This window comes from Siniperca chuatsi, linkage group LG8 (assembly GCF_020085105.1).
Source record: "Siniperca chuatsi isolate FFG_IHB_CAS linkage group LG8, ASM2008510v1, whole genome shotgun sequence".
Taxonomy (NCBI): domain Eukaryota; kingdom Metazoa; phylum Chordata; class Actinopteri; order Centrarchiformes; family Sinipercidae; genus Siniperca; species Siniperca chuatsi.
This window is the reverse complement of record NC_058049.1, coordinates 10,787,591-10,812,050: the sequence shown is the minus strand read 5'-3', so window position 1 is coordinate 10,812,050 and position 24,460 is coordinate 10,787,591. Positions and strand designations below refer to the sequence as shown.

General features: G+C 39.3%; 1 protein-coding gene across 1 annotated transcript in view; it reads right to left on the bottom strand.

The window, feature by feature from the left end:
• Positions 1–24,460, bottom strand: part of diaph2 (diaphanous-related formin 2) — a 372,579-nt gene that overhangs the window by 79,546 nt on the left and 268,573 nt on the right. The window contains exon 25 of the mRNA XM_044206253.1: positions 23,082–23,206. Within this exon, the coding sequence (XP_044062188.1) occupies positions 23,082–23,206 (125 nt within the window). The remainder of the gene's footprint in view (positions 1–23,081; positions 23,207–24,460) is intronic.

The following is a 24,460-nucleotide window of genomic DNA, read 5'->3' as shown; positions in this document are numbered from 1 at the left end:
TTTTTTTACAAAAATTTAATGTAAATTCCAAGATTCACTCTCTCTGACCAGACTAAAATGCAGCATCTACCTGGAGAAAATAGTGTCATAGAAGCAGCAAAATATGTCAGTGCATGTCACAGCCTAAGAGACAACCAGCACAACAACACATGACAGCTGTAGTTAGTCTCCTGACAGCTCACACTCTGCCTTTTGATTTACTTCTCTACTTCATGTGTTTTTACATTTGACACTTACAATTTTGTATTAATATATTGTTGTTAGTTGTTTCTTTATTGATTCTACACAAACATTAATTACTTCTACATACAGTAGACACACACACAGATTAGATTGGCCTAGCCAAACACAAACACATAGGCATGCATGCACGCACACACACACACACACACACACACACACACACAAAACACGTGTTTACTGTTTTCTGCCATTTTCTTGCTCTTTTTATTTATTTATTTATTTGACTTGATGAATAGTATTTTTTTCCCTTTTTTTCATTTTTTGAATGGTATTATCCTTGACACTTTGGCAATATTGATCATCGGACATTCATGCCAATAAAGCATACTGAATTGAAAAAGAAAGAGAAAGAGAGAGACAGAGACAGGCAGAGAGAGAGACTGTTTATTGATCAGATTCCTGCAGTAAGACCACTGCCCAGCAGCTAGCGTGACAGAGTACAGCTCCATTCAATAGCCTTATCATTACCACAGCACAAACCCATTCAGCAGGTCAGCCTATTTGGCCCCCGGTTCACTGTGTGTGCGTGTGCATGTGTGTGTGTCTGTGCGTATGTGTGGGTGAGTGCATGCAGAGGGGAAAAAAAAAACTGAGGTGGTAATTTTCGATTCTATTCTATAAGCCAATGAATCCCATTACAGCACATTTCTTTGTTCAGAACACTTTCAGCCTAATGAAGTGTCCTAAGAGTAGAGTTAGAAGTAAAGAGAAGATGCTATCCACTAAAGAGTGATGTAAAGCACAGGTAAAGTTATCGTTGGACAAAACCACTTGCAAAGTCAGAAGATAGTGGATGTTACTAAACAAAGTTTGCCTTATAAATCTAAACTTGAGGCCTTGAAAGAACTTTGCATATTGTACTATAATCATAAGTGTAGTTTCCTATAGGTGTACCATAGTGCTCTGTGATTGCTGTAAATTGCACCCAACTTGGCATGACAAACACAACATGGAGAAATTCCAACAATCAGTGCAGAGCACTAAGTCTAAGCATTAGACTTAAATTAAATTACTTTAAATACAAAAGGACAACCTCCTTTATTAGATTACAATCAGACATGAGTGGCAGAAGTAGCTGTCAAAGACGGGGAGCTAGAGAAGGAGAGATGCAGACTGGGGAGAAAGGAATAATAGAGCCGTCTCCACTGGCAACGCAGAAGCACAGAGACTATTTTTAGCAAATTAATTTAAGGCTCTAAATAATTAACTGATAATTATCTGGCAATCAAGAGTAAGATAAAATGATCTCCCCAAGACTTTTTTTGTCATGTGGCTCAGCAGGCAGATTGAGGAGCTTTGTGTGACTCGCCACTCAAAAAACTGCTGGGTGTCATGGTGCAGAAAGAGAAAAAAAAATTGACAGGGGGAATACAGAAAGATGTACTTGCTAGAAGGCAAGTGGATTTGCCAATAATTAGCGACTAATGAATGACAGAAAAATGGCACTTACAATCCATTTGTTTGTGGAATAATAGATGTGTGTAGCAGCTGTCTTCTATGTGTTTGTCACACGTTTATGTGCACACACATGCATAAAGACATTACCTTGCAAAAAGCACCATAAACTGCAATGATATCTCCTTTACAAATCTTTACAAATATGTATCAAGTTATGAATATTTTCCCATAGAGTGTGATTAAGCCAAAATACAGAGCAGTGACTAAAAGTTCAGTAGTTTTGGTTGTAAGTTCAGTGGAGTCATAGTGGATGTTTAGTGTCTGAGTTAGGTTATCTCCACACATGACCCTGACAGGATTCTCTCTAAAGAGAGAAGACGATGGGGGAGAGAGCACTGACAAGCAGTTGATGAACTGCCTCTGGCTATGTGTGTGTGTGTGTGTCCTCCAACCTGTAAAAATAAAAGTACCTTCATTGCCAGTTCATCTCCTCTCTTACCAAGTCTTTCCTCTCCCTTCTTGTCTTCATCTCTCTGACCCTCTCATATTTCACTTCTGCTCTAGCTACCCCATTACTTCCTCAGTTCTCCCAGTATATAGCTGCACAGAACTGTCAAATGTATGCAAATCTGTCAATACAGCTTTTTCTCGGTCACCTGTATTTTTTTTTAGCAGCTTCCTTAACTCTTACCTCCATAGTGTGTATCTAATTGCAAAACACTGTAACTGTGAAGTGGTGCTGCGAGGAGAAAAATGGGAAAAATACATGTAACTGAGCATTGCCCACCTGACAGCTGATTTGAATATCCAAACAACAACAACAACAACAACAACAAAACTATTGCACAGACAGGAGCAGAATGTTTATGGACCACTAACAACCAAAAAATTGGCTTTTTCGTGTGGAAAGACAGTCATGTGTTTATAAGGGAGGACATGCGGATATATGTTTGCATACCGTGTCCTTTTTAGGGTTTGGGTAGTATGGAGAGGGCACAATTATCTTGACCGTGTGACATGCTTTGAGAGCTAAGGCTGACAGGCCTACCTAGCCTCCCCATTGCTCAACCTTTTATAAAATCAATGCTACCACTAAACACTCCCCTGTGGCGCTGGACCCTGTAACAGCCTCCTTCCCCTTCTAGTGTGGGGAGGAAAACACAGACAAAAAGATAAATTAGAGGCCCCAGCCTGTCTACAATTGTGAAGTTACAACAGTACTGTCAATAATAAAAAAAACAAAAAAACAATTATTTTATTGAAACAAGAATAAACTTCACTTTTTTCAGCCAATTATATTTTCTTTTCTCTACAGAAACATAGCGCTATCTGTGAAAATCATTGTTATTGGCTTGATTGGTTGTCGATGGGTGACATAGCAAAAAGGTTTTGGAGGCTTTGTACACATCCAACAGTGAGTGGACCACTGAAGAAAACATTTGCTCACATTATCTCTGCTCAGATGCATAAATTGTTCTCCCTGGAAAATACTACAAGAAATAAATGGGTATCATCACAACACGAACAAAAAATTGCATGAGGAAGCAGTGTAGAAAGGAAAGGAAAAGTGTGTAGTTAGTAGACTAAATACACTTTAAACTTATTGTCTTGTCTTTTTGTCTTGCACCTGAAGGAAGGAGCTTTCATAGACGGTTCTCTGAGCACATATTTAGCGAGGCACTGGCTTTTGGTACTTGCAAACAGTTGACAGTGATAGTGGTGATGGTGAAAAAGCCAAACATGAAGGCCTGAACACCTCCTTTGCAAATGTACAGCAGTGTACAGTATTGCTTGGGAAGTGGCATGCAAAGACTCAAGATCAATGTGGGAACTCATCAGTTTCACAGAATATTTATAAAGACAGGTATCTGAGTAACACACAAACACACCGCAGCACTACAGGTATGTAGTTTGACTGTGTTACCTGCTACAACTGCTACATAGCGTCATCACTGCACTCATTTGGCAGTCTGTTGTCCTAATTTGCATCAGATTACATGCCCACAGAGGCAAACTCTCCTTAATGGGTAGCATCATCCTCTGCAGGTGGCAGGGGAAGAAAACGTGAGTTGGGGACACAAAAATGATCTGCCTCCTCAAATACTCAATCGTCATTGGCTGATTGCTGCTCTGATGACATTGATTTGTGCTTTGAGATGTCATTTTCAACTGCTCAATCTCTCTTCATTAACATTAACTGCACCATTCCACAGTGTGGACACATTAACCCAGTTATTTTCTTAATTACCATATCAGGACTTTTTTATTCTTGGCCTGCTGTCACCTGAAACCTTGGAGAGTTGATAGGCCACTATGCTAACTCTTCAAAATAAAGCAACCCTCTATGATTGTGCATACTATATCTGCATTCTATTTGTCACTTACAGTGCTGTCTGTGAGTTACGATGTGTGTTTGGTAGGTGTTTTTAACTAGACTAAGGTAGCCCATCTCTTATCTATGCGGGCAGGGGTTGTGAGTTGATGGTGGTATTGAGCAGGAGAACAATCTATATCAGTCATTAAAATGCAAATGAGTTTACCAAGTGTAGCTTTGATGCTGCACTAATAACAAGCAGTGGGGAACAATCATGAATCAAACTTGTGTAGCGACCTATTGAACGCACACCGACGTCATGTAATGAAACAAGAGCTGAAATAAGAGCAGTTTCGACAGTCAATACAAAATCCTGTCATTATCTGAGAATGTGCAACAGAGAATTAAGCAGCAAGAGATGACGCTGGCACAATTCCAAAGCTGCATTTCAAAGGAAACCTAGATTTCATGCCCAAAATTAAAGACTATTGTAAGTGAGACAGGAAACGCTATTGCGCTCTGTAAATAAACATGGCTGAAAGCACAGCACCTGTTTATGCATTGTAATCCAATGCAGCTGGATAGATTTAGCACCATGCAGGGTCCGCTGCTGACTATGTCAAGTAAGTTATAGAGGCGCACCAGGTTACTTATATGAAGACTTATGTTGTCAAGGTTATCCTGCAAACCCAATGGTTCCAAACCGCTTTAGGCTTGTGACCCCTTAAAATGAAACAGAGTCTACTTGTGACCCCTCATCACAGGTTGCATATGTATATGAGCTGCTCACAGCTGATCTAAAGAGTACGTTTTGCTTCTGGGATTGTTTGATTTGGTCATTTTTTGAGTCCTGAAAAGGTGAAACTATCCAGCATTTCTGAGAAAAAAAACTAGGATCAGAGAAAAGTGTGGCATAAATGTGCTTGTTTCCACTGTCAGATTTAAACATCTCATGATCACTCTGATTCATCTCGCAACCCCTTGTGAGGTCCTGACCCCTTGGGGAACCATTGCTCTAACATACTGTAGCTGTTGAGACAGAAAACCTTCCCCACTCTTTTAAAAAATAACTTTTTAATCCTGCTAGCCAGTTTTGAATGTTATAATATACATACAGTTTGTAAATGAAAATGTATTAGGGACTTTTAACCTTTCCAAAACAAATTTTTGTTTCATTGTGACTTAAAAAGACATACCAATGTACTTTTGCTCCTAATTTCTCAGTATTACAGCAAAGCTTTGAAGGATATCAAGTGTCTCTACTATAAAATGCCATTTCGATGGACAGAAAAAACAAAAATCTTAGGGAAAATAACTTAATTCATTGGTGATCTCTCATTAAGCACCTAATTGACCGTGACGTCTCCCTTCCCCTATTGGCTAATGATCTAAGAACATGTGAATAACTATCGAGCAACACACCCGATCTAAATAAATAATGAGCACATAACAGCAAAGGAAGTTTGGTCCCTCCCTCTGCACAGGGCCAATTAGAGAAACCGGTGTTTAGATGAGACAGCGGCCACATCAAGACAACAAAAGGAATTAAAGACATAACAAATATTCATACAGGAGAGTAAGAAACCTTTGGATGGAGCTTTTCAGATTTAATAATTGTTTGTAAGAGAGGGTGTAAAATACATTATGATCATTGCATGATTATGATGTAGGGACATCATATACTGTATATACTGTACTTTTTGGTATAGGTTGGGTAAGTACTGTAGCCTATAAGTTAATGTGTAACCCTGCACTACGTCCTCAGCCTTTTAGTTTAGCAATAAATTACTTTTTAGTCCAGAGGCATAATAGTCACTTTTTAACAACCTAATTCTAAGATGGTACAAAGGAAGCACCATAAACTTGTTGAAAGAAAATCATGGAAAAAACTTGATTAGCACTGGTAATCACTAAGAATTGACACGAGGAAGCCCTCACATGTGTGGAAAAGAAATGAAGGGCTCCAAAAATCTAGTGGATGCCCTGGGAGTCTGTCTGGCAACACAAAGCCATTTGGGGCTCTGTTCAGAATATCCACAATCTCTTCCTCTTAGAATCCTGAAAAGAGTTAGCAACCCACTTTCGAGCTTAGCCAATCTGAGAGGAAGGGATAAAGAGAAGAAAGGAGATGGGTAACATGAGAGAGTGAGCAAAAGGATGTAATAGATGGGTGAGGGAGACAGAGAGTAAGTGAGAGAGAGAAAAGGGGGGTCTCATCTTTTGCAAATCGTATCATCTCTGTGAAAGCGGACAGAAAGATAGAGATGAGCATTATTACTAATCTCCAATCCGCACCTTGAAAAGTCTAACTTTCATTTGCCTCTGACAAGCTCCCTCTTGTAATCTCTGGGGACGACAAAAACACTCAATGAACAGATTACATAGTGTATTTACTGTCCTACAGTATGTAGTAGATCTCCAGTACAGAATCTACTTCCTTGATTGTACTGAACTCAATTTGAGTTATTTCATGAATGCTTTTAAATACCACAGCTTTGAGAAAAACATACGTTATTTTATATGAAGTCATGGCATCAGTAGACTGTGAAATTAAAACTAATCTCAGAAAGGATTATTATCTCTGATCAGCCTTGCATCTGGGAGAATACTTGATACTGCACTGTTTCAGATCAAATCTAATAAGCTTAAAGGTAAGTATAGGGCTTAGTATTCATTTGTGGATAGAGAAGCCCATTCTGTACATAGTTCACTTGTAATATGATAAGGAGATATTGTTGGGGGATTAGGTTATCTCTCAGGAGATCTATTAGTGGATAAATCCTACTGGCTGTCTTATAAGTCATTACCTTACTGGTTGCAATCTGAATTGCACATGCTCTCCCTCAACTACCAACACAATGACCATACACACATGCAAGCAAGCTCACGTACACACACACTATCATTTAAACTCTTATGCCTGACAGCAGGGAGCTGCATTTTCAAGACATAACTTAACAATGGAAACCCAACATACAGTGCCAAAGTGGTGCACTGAAAGATCACTTAGGGTGTCATTGTGCTTTAGTGAAAAGAATTGTGGATTGCCACCTGTGTCCACAGCACAGCAGGGCATATCTATAGCCCTGTGTGGGATGATAACTAGATAGGTGGGGAACAGACACTGCATCGGGTGTAAATCCTGCAATAATGGATAAAGTGACATTAAATAATACAAGGACTAATCTTCTTCATGGGGAATACAGTTTCAGTCAAACTGGCTCCAGCAGAGTGCTTTTTGGCTATTAGCACAATAACCAAAATGGAGGGCTTTAACAGGATGAAAATGGAGAGCAATCGGTGGAATCATTCTGTGAAGAATGCCACAAAGTCTAATGCCATTTTTAACGATTGGCCCTATCATTACACATTCAGCTTAGACAAATCCTGTACCACAGTCACGACTGTGGTATTTAGCAAGGGGAAAAAAAGACAACAAACTGAACAGTGTTCCTCGACAGAGCTTAAGGGTTGTACGGGCGAAATTCAATCCCGTTTTTTCTACCTGTTAGAAATCTATTAGAGGCCAATAAGGATGCTGAAGGGAGAAGGTTTGAGATATTTCAGGTCAGCCTTGGAGGTTAATTGTTGAGTCGTCTGTCTGGTCAGTGAGGGGATCACTGTGTGAAACCAATCTTGAAGGCAGGGGATGAACAGTGAGTGTGGATGGCATTCAGGAGATTAGAGCAGTTGATGGGAGAGGTAGACATAGAAAGAGAGAGAGAGAGAGAGAGAGAGAGAGAGAGAGAGAGAGAGAGAGAGAGGAAACATGAACCCATATACATCAAATCAACACTTTCACAAGGCTGCCAGTGCTAAGTGGGTTTAGACATACACTTAATGTGCTTGAGAGTGGTTATGTGTAGCCAACAAGGCTGTTGAGGCTATCTCTACTTACATTTAAAGTACAGGGTGTGGTTTAACCTTTGTGTCAAGTAGAGATAGAACAGAAATGTTAGTAGTATCAAAAATAATTACTCTACCTGCTACCTATCACCTATTGCAAGATGAAACACCCACATGCACACATAGCTAAGGCACACACACAAGACAACCTGCACCACCCACTCTCTCCTCACTGAGGTAATTAAAGAGAATCTGCTGAACAGAGGAGACAAACAGATTACAGTCCAGCTTAATCACATCCACAGAAACCTCAAGGAACTTCCATTCGACTATTGCTACTCCTGTTTTTTAGGTTACCATTTTAGAAAAAACAAAAGAAAAACAGACATTAAAAAAAAAAACAGGCACTGAGGTTGGCAATGAGGAATTGTTTACTTTGTTCTGATGAAGGTCGAATAAAAATGTAGAATGTAGGCTGTGGTGGGGTGATGATAAATATTTGGCTGTCTGTTCAGATGTACGGTGAAAAGACATGGCCCTCCTGTGGGCATCGCTCCACATCTCTCTGGCCGCCTCCATGCCAGTCCCATTTCACAACTTGTTCTACATCTGTGACACATAAACACACACACACGCTCTCACATATACATGAATGCACCAAGGCACTTTTCTCTTAGACACTCACACATACAGACTGTCCCTCATCACCTTGCTCAGAGAGTTCGCCACTGTCCTCAATCATTTTAATCACTTCAATGGAAAATGCCCCATTCACGGCTATCATTCTGTACCGCCTTGCAGCAATACCCCCCCCGTCTCTCTCTGATAGTACAACTCCTGCACAGCGTAACCCCTGCTATCATCTTACGGGGCTAATATGTAGATGCCAATTATTACAAACATATAAATAAATACACTGTGTGTATATACACACACACACACACACGCACATACATATATATATATATACACACACACATACCTATATATACGTATATATACCTATATATACACATATATACACCTATATATACATACATATACACACACATACACACACATATATACACATACACATAAATACACATATATACACAGATACATATACATTGACACACATACACATACATACATAGACACACACATATACACATATATACACACACTTATATACATAGACACACACACAATTACCACAATGCGAACCGATAAGAGCCCTGGTGTTTACCAACCAACATACATATATAAGGAATAATCAGAACAGATAGTACTTGGAAAAGAAAGGGGGAAAAACATAATTATGCTAGCGGCTACAGAGTGAATGAGAGGGTTGATCAGGTAGTTGAAATGGGTGATTACAGGCTTTTTTCAAGCAGATAGCAGCATCATAATTTTGCGCATGACGTAATCAATGATGAGATACAACTCTTTTTTTGAAAGCAAAAAAAAAACAACAAAAAACTAGGAGACATTGTAGAACTGTAGGCTGTCTTCCTGAATACTTGAATTAACGGATATTATTTGAAAAATTTAAATGTATAGTTTGCAGTGTGTTGGGCAGTAGCAATGCTACAAGTAGTGGCGTTACTAGTTTAACTACATTTCTCAGTAGCTTAGTGGTAGCTGTTTTCTGAATCAAATAGCTTTTCAGTAGCTTAGCTCTTTTATTGATCAAGTAGTTCGGTAGCAGCCACACAAGCTAACATTACTTTTACCCAAGCATTTCGAGTAAACTTGAGCATTTCTGAAGCTAAAGCACAGCGGAGCTTTCTGCTGCGGTCTGAAATAAAATTGCTAAGGATCTGTGACGCCACCATCTACACAGACGTATGTGTAGCCGACAAAAGCACTTCTGTATGTCGGAGACATCACGTACTAATCTTTGGGCTGATGCCTATGATGTATCTGCTGCAGCGGAATACAGACACGCGAGCTTGACCTACACATTCAGGTGATTCCCGAATAAACTAACACAACCATCGAATAAGATAATCAAGCTAGCCATCACAATTCAGTGCAGTCTGCAAGCACCAGCCAGCAACTTTAACAGCTAATCATTAGCTAGCTACAATTTTTTTTTTTACTGTTGGCAGAACGTTTAAGCGTAATTGATTTTGTAGCAGTGAGAGCAGAGAGCACAGCTTATTGATAGTTTTATTGATCACTGAGATAGCACTGACTTGGAATGAAGTTGGTTTAAAGTTAGAAAAATAGCTTTGATGTAGTAAGCTACTTTTGCCATGTTGCTGTAGCTTAGCTTGCTACATTTCTATGGGGAGTAGCTTCAGTGTAGTGAAGCTTCATTTAATGTAGAGTAACTGGTAGCTTAGCTCACTACAATTTCCAAGTAGCTTGCCCAACACTGATAGTTTGTAATAACAACAAAACATGATTGCTACAGACTTTTTCACAATGAAGGGTTACATTTACTGATTCAATTAGAAGACTATCTCCATTTGCAACTGAATAAAAGTTGTGAGGCAGGTGCTGCAGAAAAAGTATCTACATTGTCACACTTTTTAAACTGCCACTATTGGCATTAAAGGGACAGACTATCTAAAAATGTCACACCATTCTGGAAATTTAATTTTAAGCGGTCTTCAGAAATCACATTTTTTTACATGAAAACTGTAGGAGTAGGGCAATGGAGCACATGCAAATTGAATTATATTTCAGATGGAGCATCATAACCTTGCTCAGAGAGGAGGTTTAAGAATATGACCATTGGATCAAACAAGCCTGAGGCATCACAACCCCTGCTGTACTATCCATCACAAACATGCCTCAAGAGCACACTCTGCCCACAGAGCACATAAAAACTGCAGTCAGTCATTTAAATAGTTCAAGTTATTCTTTATTTTGCTACATCACATCTAGAAACATTGTGGAAACCTTTCCAACCAGTTTTCAACCAATGCCATGATCCACTGTGCTGGAGATCTTGTTTGACTGCATTTTCACAAAAATACATGCACATCTCCAGTAGGTTGGTGCTTTGATGATGGCAAACATATAGCATTGCCGTGCAACAACACCTCATCACCATTGAGCTAAAGCAGCACAAAACCAACGTGTCCCTCCAGTTAATACCAGTTCCTACCTATACCTCTGGATGTGTGTTTTCATACCTGTGCCTGCATTGTGACGTTATGACACGGTTGGACAGAAATGTGCTTGAATCTGTCAGTGTGTTAAAACATCTCTGCACTGTGGACTTGTAAGGAAGGAGGTGTGTACATGTTTTGAAAAAAACAAAAATACAAAAAATCATTTTGACAAATAATCTCATCATCACGCAGCAGTGTAGAGTTGTGAAGAGGGAGGAGTCGCCTTGTCCCACAACATTTTCCCCCACTGTAAATTCACATTTCAAATATTTCTTCACACAAAAACCTCAATATTATTCAATATGTGCAGTGCACAAGGCAACACTATATGTTTATGTTATGGCCATCCATTATACATATTCCAACTTGATTTCTGACAAGTCATGTTTTTTCCATCAGTTTGGTGAGCTGGCTCTAAATGCCACAGTACCCATCAGCCTCAGCGGCTGTTGCCATGGAGTAGATTCTAGCCAGAGGTACAAATTAGAACTGTAAGCGGCACTTACTGTACAACAATATATTAAGCTCAGTGGCTGGATGTTTCCTATCAGAATGCTTCATGGGAGTTGAAGTAGACTTCTCTACTCATGTACACAGGCTTGTACCTTTGACTTATTAAAGAAAGAATTAACTAATGTTAACTTTTTACTGATGAATCAACCTGCCCTTCCAAGACCCAGATATGCTCCAGCTGCAAGACTTTCATGATAAGCTAAGTTAAGTAACTTGCAGTATTTTCGTGTTATATTATGCAATTTAAGTTATGTGATGGTCTACAGAAAGAGAAAAATACACACTAGAATGCACATCCTTCCACTTTAGCTGCTTTGAGTTTGTTTCTCAAAGGAAAATAAAATGAAACCATTAGATTACAATTATAACCATTATTTTTACAACAATAATACGTTCACTAAGTAAGTAAGTAACCAAGTAAGTTTGTAAGCACAAGAAAATGTGCAAAAAGGGGAGTTGATACATTTCTGTATCAACTCTGTACATCTGTATTTTCTTACTATCTGCAGAGGTACCCTTGAAAGTCGTGGCACAGAAAAATAGTAAAAAGGAGAGCAACACAGAAATATATATGGTCTCTATGGTTCCTAGCTATGTTCTTAAGTTAGGATTGAAAACTGCAAGGCATCAAGGCAAAAAGCCCTGGGATCAACCATAAATCCTCATCACAGAAAGTCAATTCAAGGTCAGCTGCTGGTTCAGGTAGCAGATGTGTCTCACACATCCCTGCTGTTGTTAAATGACAGGGCTTAGACCCACCAACAGTATACAGTCTGTATGTGTGTCTGTGTGCGTGACAGTGACAACTGCATTAACCAGTTTACCATAAATAATCATATCAGTAAACACAGTATGAGTTATACCTACCTTGCTATAACCATAACAGCACCAGGGAGTTTCAACATGGCAGTGAATACACTGAAAGAAGAAGCTCAAACAGCTCTAAATGCAATTAAGAGAAAATTTTATAATTTCCATTCCAATTAAAATCTGGCTTAAAATATTTGATAGCATCATCCAACCCTTTGCGCTGTATGGTGGTGAAGTATGGGGTCCACTCAGTCATCATAGCTATACCCGTTGAGACAAACATCCAACAGAATCGCTACATGCAGAATTCTGTAGATACATTTTACACGTACACAGAAAAACACCAACAAATGCATGTAGAGCAGAATTAGGCAGATACCCACTGATAATTAACATTCAAAAGAGAGCGCTCAAAGTTGGAACATTGGAAAGAAAAAACTAAAAGCCAAAGTAGATTAGAATGTTGTCTGGCCCTAAAAAGAGATTATGAATTGGCAGAATATCTCTTTACTGTCAGAGATAGAAAGCAGAGACAGATCCTAACCAAGTACAGGCTCAGTGACCACAAACTGGCAATCAAAAAAGGAAGACACAAACAATCCTGGAAACCAAAAGAAAACAGAATATGTGGTCACTGTTCGACAGGTGAGGCAGAGACAGAGATGCACTTCCTCTTAGAATGTAAAATATTCAATAAAATAAGGAACATTTGCTGCCCAATATATATCAACATGCCACAACCTGAGGGACAGTGAGCGACACACACAAGACACACACACTGTATAGTTCTCACTTATTTGTATTTTTTTTTAACTGCAAGTCTACATTTCTATTTTAAGTATTTTTTTTACATATATATATATATATATATATATATATATATATATATATATATATTGAATTTGAGAAAAGAGTGAGAAAATAGAAAGGGAGAAAAAAATGGATTGCAAACATTTTTGTTAACTATTCCATTTTTATGTCACTGCTTTTGCAGCTAACAGCAACGTGTTAAATGCCCCTCTCTGTTTGTCACCGCAAGTGTCATGTTCATGGAGGAGCCACCATCAACACAAACACTAGCACTTCTGGAGGTCACTCTATCTATCCATGCTGCTAATTTGAGGTTAATTGTCAATAAAAACCCACACAGGCATGACTGTTGTTTTGCTTTGCAGAATATTAGCCCGGTCGGTGAAAGCGATAAAGATAGTTGTGAATACGCCATGTGCTGTGACCTGCCTGACATATTACTGGTTTGATGCATTGGAAAGAGGTAATGAGGATATCACTATACAACACATGTGCTAATGTGGGCACTAAGTGTGTGCACATATCAGGTAACATTATAGCCTCTGTGCCAAGTCAGTTATGGTAGTCTGTACAATTTAGATACATAAATGAACAAAATTGGACACACAGATGAAACAGAGAAGCAATATAGACAAATGGCTATTTCAAATCTCAGTTTGCCTGTGATTGCCCTAAACCTAGTGAGTTACATAGAGACTAGAAGCAGTCCATTGATTGTTTCAATTGATGAAACAGTCAATTATTGACTGGCTGTATTTATTGACATGGTATGTTAAGTATTTGTTTGGCTTGCTTAATCATCGCAGCACATTGCTTACCATGAAAAACAAAGACATTAATATCCTTGTTAGGTTCATAAGAAGTTCATACATTGCTCACATACAATGCCAATTTTTGACTGTTTCACAACATCGAGAAATAGACAAAAGTTCCTGCCATTTAAGACTTCAGAGATGGTTGTCAGTATTGGAAAAAAGTTATTTTTAATCCAATAAAATGATCAAGGTCTCCTGAGTGCTTGAGTGAATAGAGGAAGTATGGAGTTACAAGCCTCTCAGCACATGTCATCAGCAAAGAATATCCTCTAAAAGCTGGAATTCAACAGTGTATTTTGACAATTCTGTCTCAGCATTGACTGGCAGAGAATGCCAGCCAATTCCCATTTGAAATGCGACAAGGAAAAACAAAGCCTGTCAGAATGAGTTGGAGAGATGTCTACTGTGAGCCACATGTGGTGAGAAACAGCGTCAGAGGGAGAGATAGATAGATAGATAGAGAGAGAGAGAGAGAGAGAGAGAGAGAGAGAGAGAGAGAGAGAGAGAGAAAAGAAACTGATTCTTCTCTACATGACTCTGTCCCTGAGACACAAGTCATGCTGCTCCCCCCACAGTGGGTGACTCTGACAGGATACTGTCTGTGCAGCATCCCCCCTCTGTGTGATTGATGAGCCTCATTTTGCCAATTAATAGAGAATCCCCTGTTGACTACCATCAGATTGCCGTTTGTAACTGTTAGTGTTTCTGACTGTCACAGATTCATTTTAATTAGAGATCTCTTTCTCCTCTGACTTCTCTATTGTGCCTCAAATTTGCAGAGCTGAGTGCACAGTGACATGTCAGGGAAATGACCCACTGTGTTATTTGCTGTAATTAATTTATTCACAAAATGCACGACTTAAACTGTTGAAGGCCAAATCTTTTTAAAGGAGTCAACCCTAATGTTGACCATATACCGTATCTTATAATCAATTAGCAAACGTGAGGCAATTAGTGCACTTTATTTGCATAATGAAGCGCCTAATTGCTCCAAAGCTTGCAATTGCAGTCAAAGTTCGGCTAATCGCTTGTGGGGCCACGTATATGAGCGAGCTGCAAGAGAGATGGCCCACAGTCATGCAGACACAGTGATCCCTGGGTCCTGTCAGGGGCGAGGAAGGATAGCCACCACGGAGCAAAGTTAGAAATCAACAGAGAGCCCAGTGGCAAACAGCAGAACAACACCGTATTCCCTCGACGGCATCAGTGAGAAAGGAATATCACTATGGGGAAAGGAGAGGAAGTGTTTGGGCATTAGTTTGATTTACATTTTAGAGAGGCTTTCAACTGGCACACACAGCAACTTCAGCTAATGATACTCAGGCCTTTTCATCAAGGAGCTTCCCCCAGCCTTTTGGGCGCTGCCCCACAGCACTTATTTGCAATAAGGCACAACAAATGGTGCTACTAGGTAATATACTGGTTGGCACGGAAATAAATGTTAGGCATTGTATAAATGTCTGCTCTGTACACTCTACTAGCATTGAGTACATTTCACCCAACTCATTTTACAATTAACTTCTGCTATAGCAGCTGTAGTTTTATTATTAGTTATTACAGAAATTGTATGAATGGATAACGCAGGAGCCTATCAAGAACATGATAACAGCATTCTTTCTATGTGCCATTTGGTCTACATGTATTTTCCTGTGAGGCAACCTGTGTCATTAACGCCAACCATCTTCTATTGCGGTTTCACATGCTCAAAAACGCCATAAACCCTCAGTGACTCATATTTACTAGACAAATAACTCCAATCACGTTTCCCTTCCACTTGCATTTGATAGAATAATTTGCCAACAATGGGCCTGCCATTCAACTGAGTCTCAGGGATTTCATTAAAACATCAAATAAAAGTGAAATCATGAGCCATGACGGTGGAGAGTGGGGATGGCTAAGCAGAGAAGCGTGGCTGGTGTCTACTGCAGGATTAGAGCTCAGCAACAAGTGCTCAAGGGGGGCTTTGCATCAAACCCAGGAGCCCATGACAAATGAGGGCGACTGGGCCTCTGTCTATTACCCTGCACTAAGCTCAGGCCTTTTGGGGAAGTAATGAGGTGCAGATTGGTGCTTCTGCCACTGGGTCCTTAGCCCGACTTTCTGTATAGCAAAAATAATCAGTGGAGACCTGGGCCAAGAGGGGCAAAGCTATACAGCAGCTGTGCAACACATGGAGACATGAAGATAAAACAGATTATATAAACAAATTATTTTCTGTTCAGAACACTATAGCTTGTTACATACATTGACTTCTCCTTATTCATATACAGTTTAAGTACTGCATATTAGTACTTAATCCTGTATACTGTATATCAACCTTACACAAGAAGCATAATGTATGCAGTGGATGTGTAAGGAAGCATTTTCAATTGCAGGGGAGCAGCCCTGAATCCCAACAGGACACAGTAGATCCCAAAGGGCACCCTCCAAGACTGGCAGGGCATGGAGACTTTATCAGTGGACTATGACAGTTGTTCACTCAGGAGCAAAGGGGTAGATCCAGTGTACATCATGGGTGTACCTCCTGTACTCCACGTCACACCCCATCTTGCCCCTGGGAGCTACAGTCCAGGCAGCCTGTCAGCAAGCTTACTCTACTGGTTAATGGAGCTGCCACATCAGGCCAAGTGTCACAGCCTAACAAGATACTGATTGGCGAACTTCTAGGGAATTCAGTCATATGACCAGAGGGCACTGAGATGGTCTTCTGTCTGTCAGTGAACACGGCGGCCGACAGACAAGGCAATGGAGACAAGATATTTTTTGTTGGCAGAAAGCAGTACATGTGTATTCTGTGAAATATATCACTTGATTTTTTTTGGCTTCAGAGTTTAATATATGGCTGATGTGTGTCTCATGTGGTTTAAATTTTGCTCTGAGAGGCAGAGCTGTCTGAGCCAAATTCAAAGATCTGTGTGCACAATTGTAGTTTGAATATGTCAAATGTAGAGGCATTATGAGCTGAAACTGCAATACAATATATTTTTCATATCCTTGCCTTCAATTGTCATGGAGGTAAAAAAGTCATATGTTCAAATCTATACATAATTTATGTTCCGAAAATCCATTTACTTCAAAATTGATCAGTATTTGCATGGTCATATTTTACACAATGAATTGTAAAGCTCAAATGATTAGTCAATCAATCGATTGGCCACTAATTTAATAATCACTTAATTGTTTAAAGGTCCAGTGTGTAACATTTAGGAGGAGCTATTGACAGAAATGGAATATAATACTTATAAGTATGTTTTCATTAGTGTATAATCACCTGAAAATAAGAATTGTTGTGTTTTCATTACCTTAGAATAAGCAGGTCCCCTTCCATGGAGGTCGCCATGTTGCACCGCCAAGTTTCTACAGTAGCCCAGAAAGGACAAACCAAACACTGGCTATAAATAGGGCTGTTCACATTTTTCACAAGTTCTGTGGCCGCCATAGCTTCTCCTCCACACTTAGAAGGGGAGGGTGATGCGAGCAGTATTCAAATGGTTGCAATCTGCAATTTCACTGCTAGATGCTACTAAATGCTAAACACTGCTCCTTTAAGTAATTTATCAAAAAAAAAAAAAAAACATTAGCCTACTTAAATGTGAGGATTTGGACTTACTTGTCTTACATTAGATTCAATTTAGATTTAATGTTATTGTCATTGCACGTAGTACCATTATATATATTTATATATATAAAGATAAATTAATGTGAAGATCAACAAAGAATTGTTAGTGCATTATTACAACAGTAATTAAAAAAAGAAGTGATTTGGACTGTACTGTATACTACAATGGAACAGGGAGGGTGTATAATAGTATGAGAAGATATACTGTAGGTACAGTGGGTTATGCAAAGGGTTCTAAAAAGCTATAAATACAGTCATAGCATTTGTACTTTTGAAAGTTAAATTAATTAACTCACTCGGCAACAAGGCCAGTTCATGCTTTATTAAAAACTATAGAAATGCATTTTATATTTGTCATAGTGATGGCACTGAGTAAATAACGAAAAAGAAAATCCTTGGTAAGACAGCAACATAATCACCAAAACCTTTTTTCATTTACATTTTGGGCTTTTTCTTTGCAATAATCATAATTAGAATTACAATTTTTATTTAGCAAATGTGTTAATTAAATCTTAATAGCTCCTCTGACATTCAGAATGCAATATGAAAGATGACTATTTGTTCTAGTGATTGCAATTTTCTGTTGCTTTATTCTGGAGTCTGGACATTCACATTGAGGTGAGAGACATAGAAACAGAACTCAGGGCAGGGAAAGAGTCTGTTTTAAGCACCTCTACTTATTTACACTGGTTTCCACTGAATTTTGGATAATTAAAAGGCTCCATGGTATCTGTGCTTCAGTTAATTGGCCACAGAGTTTACAGTGAATTTCATTAGCAGGGAAAAACACTCGGGCCGGGGTTTGGGGGTGGGGGGATGGGGGTGATTAACAGAGAGAGCTTATGTGTGTGTATGTGGCAAGGGAGGTGGGTGTTTGTGTGCCTGCTTTAAAAATAAGAAGCTGCTGAAAGTGCCACCAGCATCTTTTAACCCAGTTTTCTTATATACAAACATGCAGAAATAAGCATAATGATTCTGTAAATAATCTGACTTACTTCTCATTCAAACACATAAAGGTGTACTAAAGTGGGATAACTTCTCCAAACAACATTGTGCTTCTCCTGACAAAACAAGCATTTAACAGGGGATGTTTTGCGGTTTGAACTCAGCAGACTGCTAAATAGAACAACTGTTTCACTAACAACCATTTATTTAACCTTAAGTGCCTGGTGCCGATACAAGAGAATGTTGCATACACATATACACAAACCTAGCCTGAAGCCAACAGAGTCTCAAACTGTTGCAGTTTGACAAAGGCCATCCATAAACACATTGTAGTGAACCTCTTCCTTTGAAGTGTGAACTAAATAAGGCTGAAGTCTCTGAGAACAACAAAAAGGTGGTACCTGTATAAATGTATCTGTCGATATTTACCACAAGGGTGGTATTACAGGCTAGTCTGACCATATGTGGGCAGACAAGGTTGGTGTGAGAAACTGGCACTGTTAGGTGTGTGGGCTTTGTAGGATCCCAGGACTTGAGGGTCATGGGAGGCGTCAATATGATAAAAATACTAGAAATTTGAATTATCTGAAGTAATTAAGCACAATTCTACAAGAAATATTCCCCCCTTGGGTCAGAGACTGGTTTCTCAAAGACATACGTAGATATGTGGCGTATATCTAACAAATAGACTTCAGATAGATCTAAGCTCATCAGTTGGACAATGCTGCCAAGTCCTTTACTATTTTAAGAAGGGCACATTTGCTAGGAATTCTGGGTAAATTAAGAATGTTTTCTAACTAAAAACATGGCCATGAGCAATGGCTTCAAGCCACTCAGCTCCATTCACTCAGCCTTGTGGAAGAATCCTACAGCTACAAGGACATTTTACTGAGGAAACTCAATGAATGCGTAAAAATACCACACACACACACACACACACACACACACACGTGTGGTATTGTTACACAGTCATTGAGTGTGTATGTGTGCAAAAAATTAGCAAAATTTAAAAAAAAAAACTTCAACAAGACAACCACAGGAAACTTATTTTGTCAGTTAGTGCAAATTTTCAGCAGGTGTTGCTGACTGTTGCTATGGAAACACAACTCTTAGCTATGGTGTTAGCTTGGGGATATAGGGTGGCTAAAGTTTAGGCTAAACTTTAAGTTTTAATTTTTGTGAAACTGTCTTACTCGCATTAGACTATTCTGAGAGAAAATTGAATACTGGCGGAATTTGTTAGCCCAGTCTAACATACAGTATCTTAATCTTATCCCAGAAGACAGCTCCTTGTCACTGAATGTGTGAAGATGGGAGACAATTATGTGCTCTGACTCTGGCCTTCTGGGAAATAAAAGGTTAAGCTAAATATCAGTGGATTGGGTTAAGGCATTGAGTACAGCGGGTGGGAGATGTATTGGACATGTCCAGGCACCCATCAAGGTTCAGTCCGGTCTCTCATCATCCCCATCGAGCCACCTCACTACCATTAATATTCCAGTATGCAGAGTCCCGCTCTAAGCCCCCAGCTCTACTCTATCATATCCAACAGGAAGTGAAAATTTTGTGTGTGTGTGTGTGTGTGTGTGTGTGTGTGTGCGTGTGCGCATGCGCATGTGATAGTCATAGCCTCTCTGGTGAAATAGGGCTCTCTGGGGGCTTGTGCCTCAACTCTACAGCCTTTGTGGGCTCCCATTACTTCTGACAGATAGAGATCACTAAACTGCTGAACAAACACCCCATTCAGTCATTTGCATACATTACAGTAATGGAAAAAGAAAAATCTATCAATAAAGCCAAATGAAGTGCTTCCACTAAGCTCTACTTTCTCTCCTTCTTTCTTTCTTCCATTCCATACTTTTTTCTTTCTGTGTTTTTCTTTCTTTCCATATTTCATAACTGCTACTGGTCTGTTGGCGTGAATTTCTACTCCTATTATTTCATGGAATGATTTCCTCTGAAAGGTAAGCACATCCGATGACTGATAAAGATGACAGTCTCACAAATTGTTTGCAGCAGAAATTTATCAGACTTCTTAATGGGTAAAACCTGAAATTTTTGAAGCCTAAACAAATTAGGAACACTAATCATGCATGGTGAAAAAAGAAAATTTATTGTTGAATGTTTAATTAAAACTATTTTGCTTTGGGGCACATTTTACATTTAAAATACCTTGCAGTGACCATGGCCTCCTGAAATTAATCTCAGGAAAAAAGCTGACAAGAGTCACAGTGAAACAGAGGCACATCACCTACACATGCACTGTAAATTATTCTCTCTCTCTGTTTGTAACACACACTCAGGCACACACACACAAACACAGACTGACTCATTCATCACAATGCCCAACAGTCAAGACAGCAGAGCTTCACTTAACTTTTTCAGGGTTGCTCAAGCATCAAATGCATGACTTTTAGCTGTTGTTGTTCTTCCATCTGTCATGCTTCAAGGAACCAACATCCTCTTTTTTAATCCCAGGGAAAAGTTTAAAAAGGTATGTTTGCCTTGAATCTGCTATCTTATGTGTACCAAAGGAAATGTCAACCCAAAATATACAGCACTGTATTTCATACTGTCATTGTTCCAACACTTAGCTGTGCAACACAGATTAGAGTGCTACCTAAGCTCATTGCAAACACTGGTACTAAAAACCTCAGCAAATCAAGCACAGCCTCTGCCTTCTATCTCTTTATCTCTCTGTTTGCTTCATGTGTATGTGATTTCATTTCCATCACCATGCTCGCTGGCACGAAAACAGCCCAACATCTAATATCTTAGGAGGTTTAAAGTGGTAGAAAATATTGTCCTGGGTGACAGACTTCAAAGTAGTGGGTTAAAGTGAAACACAAACATGTATACAGACACATACACAAATGTCCTACTGCAACAAACAGACACACAGCCACTCCAAAGGCACTGAGAAAAATGTGATTACATACGTCTAGTGTTCCATTATTATGTACTATGAACATCAAGACAAAAACAACTTAGAAGGAGAAAACAAATGTGTTTTCTACTACATGGGACAAAATAATCGACGCCGAATATGAAAACTCACTACCACATAGAAGTAAAATTTCACTGACACCTTATTATTCGGATTACATTAGTATCAATTTTATAACTTTATTATACACAGGAGATGAAATGCAGATCAAACACTCCAGGGAGCTAACAGAGAACAAACGAGCATGCACTTTTCATCGTTTGACTCGATGTGTCTGCATCTCAAAAAATAGAACAGTGAATATTATGATTAAAGAATATGTATACTATAGTAATTATGCCACTTGTAAAAATCAAGGAAAGGGGAACTACAACACACCAAAATGGAACACAACACAGATGGAGAATGAAATATAAGCTTGTCAGTGCTTTCCTACTGGCGGCTACTTTAAATAAGGCAAGAACAAAAATAGGTCTTATTAAATCCCACTAAGCCTCCTTCCTGGCACCAAAACTCGATCAGGTGGGATGGGGAGAAGGGGGAGAGATGAGGAAATGGGGTGTTTCAGGTCATGGCCAGCCAGCTTCTCTCTGCAACACTCTGGGGAGGAACTCCAGACAGTGAGGGAGAGCCATGCTGCAGTATATCTACACTTCTCCATTTCCTCTCACTCAAGCCTCTAGTTCTCGAAGGAGCCTGGGAATCAATACTGACATCGGGGGGCAGAGTAGCTTTCTTGCCTGCCTGCTCTGCCTCCGAAGTGCTGCCGCCAGGGAGGTCTCTACTTCAGTTTTTTTAATTACACAAATTTAAGTGCCCTTCTTTGACTGGGAGCAGATTGTTAATGTGTTAGGCAGCTATTACTCTTATACCACCCAACGCGCAAAGTCATCCTTAATAAATCTCAGACAAAAAACGGGTTAAATGCTGTCTTATGTGTGAGCGCCTAGCATATGGAGACACCTACTCACTTGTTAAATTACTCTTGAGTAATTCTTTGTTTTCTTAATAATGCTAGATACAAACAAAGAAGACACTGCTGACTGCATTACTTATTTCCCCCCGTGAAAGGCACCCTAGCATCAGGGTATTGACAACAGATTTGATTTCCACCACTGATCAAACCTATACAGTAAGGACCTTTCCTCTCAGAAAGGGCATTCAAGAAAGTGCAGAGACATGGCTAATTCAATTTGGGAGCAGAGATGCTTGGGTTTAAGTGAAACACTTTGTTATCGAAACAGGAGAGGTGCCATGAGAGAAGATGCACGGATGGTTGTGTGGAGAGGCTTGTGGCCAGTCAGGAGATGAAATCAGGGATAGGCGATAAGTTGGTGTGAGGGGCTAGAGCCCCTATTAGAGTCCCCCAGGGGACAGGCAGCGGTGGCAGAGTGCAGTAAAAATAGCCACAGGCATGATTTCACTCTTGGGACCCAGGGAGGAGTGAAGAGCGGGATCTGATCAACATTTCACAGCAAGGCAGCCAGATCCATTCCCTAAGTTCCCTTGGGTGCCACCTATCACACCAAGTGACTTAAACTGCTTACCACTGCCAGGCAGAACACAAACAGCACACTCCTTTGCCACTGCTGTCGACAAAATGTTACATACAATGTCCTAATATGCTAGAATACATTCTACATTCATACATCAATACATTCGTTTCTGAGAAGCAAATTTAAGTATAAATAAATAACTACAATAAAAAGGATATCGACATCTTTTCCACAAACTTATCTTGTTGGTCATCCGTTTTGGGGAAGTTCTCGATGTCGTTCTCAAGCCTCTGAATGTGACGTTCCATGGTGGTCAAACTGCCTTTTAAGATCTCAGCAGACACTGAAGAAAAAAAATTAAACAAAGAGATACATAATACATTGATTAGCAACCACAATTAAGGCTCATACTGGGCTCATTAACAGCTTTCCAGTAACGGGACATGGTGAAAACAACACAGATTCCTGTAAACTTTGTTGAAGTTTAAGTAAAAACCAGCTATGACTATGAGTTAGACTGTGTGTTGTGACATACTGACTCCTGCATAATCCATCTGTCTGTGGCCTAGAAAGCAAGAATGTGTAAATGTGTATGTACAGTGTGCGTGTGATTCATTAATCAGTCTGTAATCACTGTTTGCAGAGTTTCCACAGCAACTCTCCACAGTATTTAGATGAGGTCTTTCAAGTGGAGACTTCAAACAGCAAGCAGCGTCTTAGGGGATCAAACGGGACAGGAGCATGGATGCAGTACCATGTGTAGGGTTTAGTATTATTGACACACACACACACACACACACACATATATAGGTTGTTTTTTTTTAAATTAAGTTAAATAAAAAATTAGATTAATTAAATTAAAATTAAAACATGCTCCTTGACCTCTTTCAAGATAAACCTTCATATTATGAATATTGGAATTGCAGCCATTTATTTAATTTTAATTTCAAAGGCTTTGTCAATTCACTGCAATATTGACTTTGCATTTAGTATACAGAGTACTTAGTAGTACTTATTACTTCTGTGTTTACTATAACATGCATTTTATTTTCAATTTAAAATGCTTTTGATATTCTTTTACAACTAAAGCCGTTGTCCTTTGAGGCACAAAACAGAATATTAAGACAAGCAAACGGATGGTCAGAGGCAATCATACTTACAACCTCCTCTGCAGAAGTAAAAAAACAAACATTAAAATGCCCTACTGCATGAACAATGTAGTCCGGTGATCAGTTATGGTTATGAGTGATCTTGTTTTGACTTGTGCTTGAAATCACTGATGTCTACGTAACTGAAAGTGACAGGGATATGATGAATGATAAAATTATGACTGTCTGACCTTTGGCCAATCAACACCAAACAGAAGTTTGTATTGTGCATGCTCAGCAACTGGTCCATTCTATTTTGCAGCTAGTCATTGTGATTTGCTTTAAACACTGATTGATAACTAAAAAAAGGCACCAATAACGACAGCCCTCTTTAACAATTTATATATTTAACCTACACTACCCCCACATCTGCAAGGTTAGTCCATCCACTAGGCTGTTATTGAAATGCTGAGGGAGTGAGGAGTGGGGTATTGGACATGCTGTCAAGA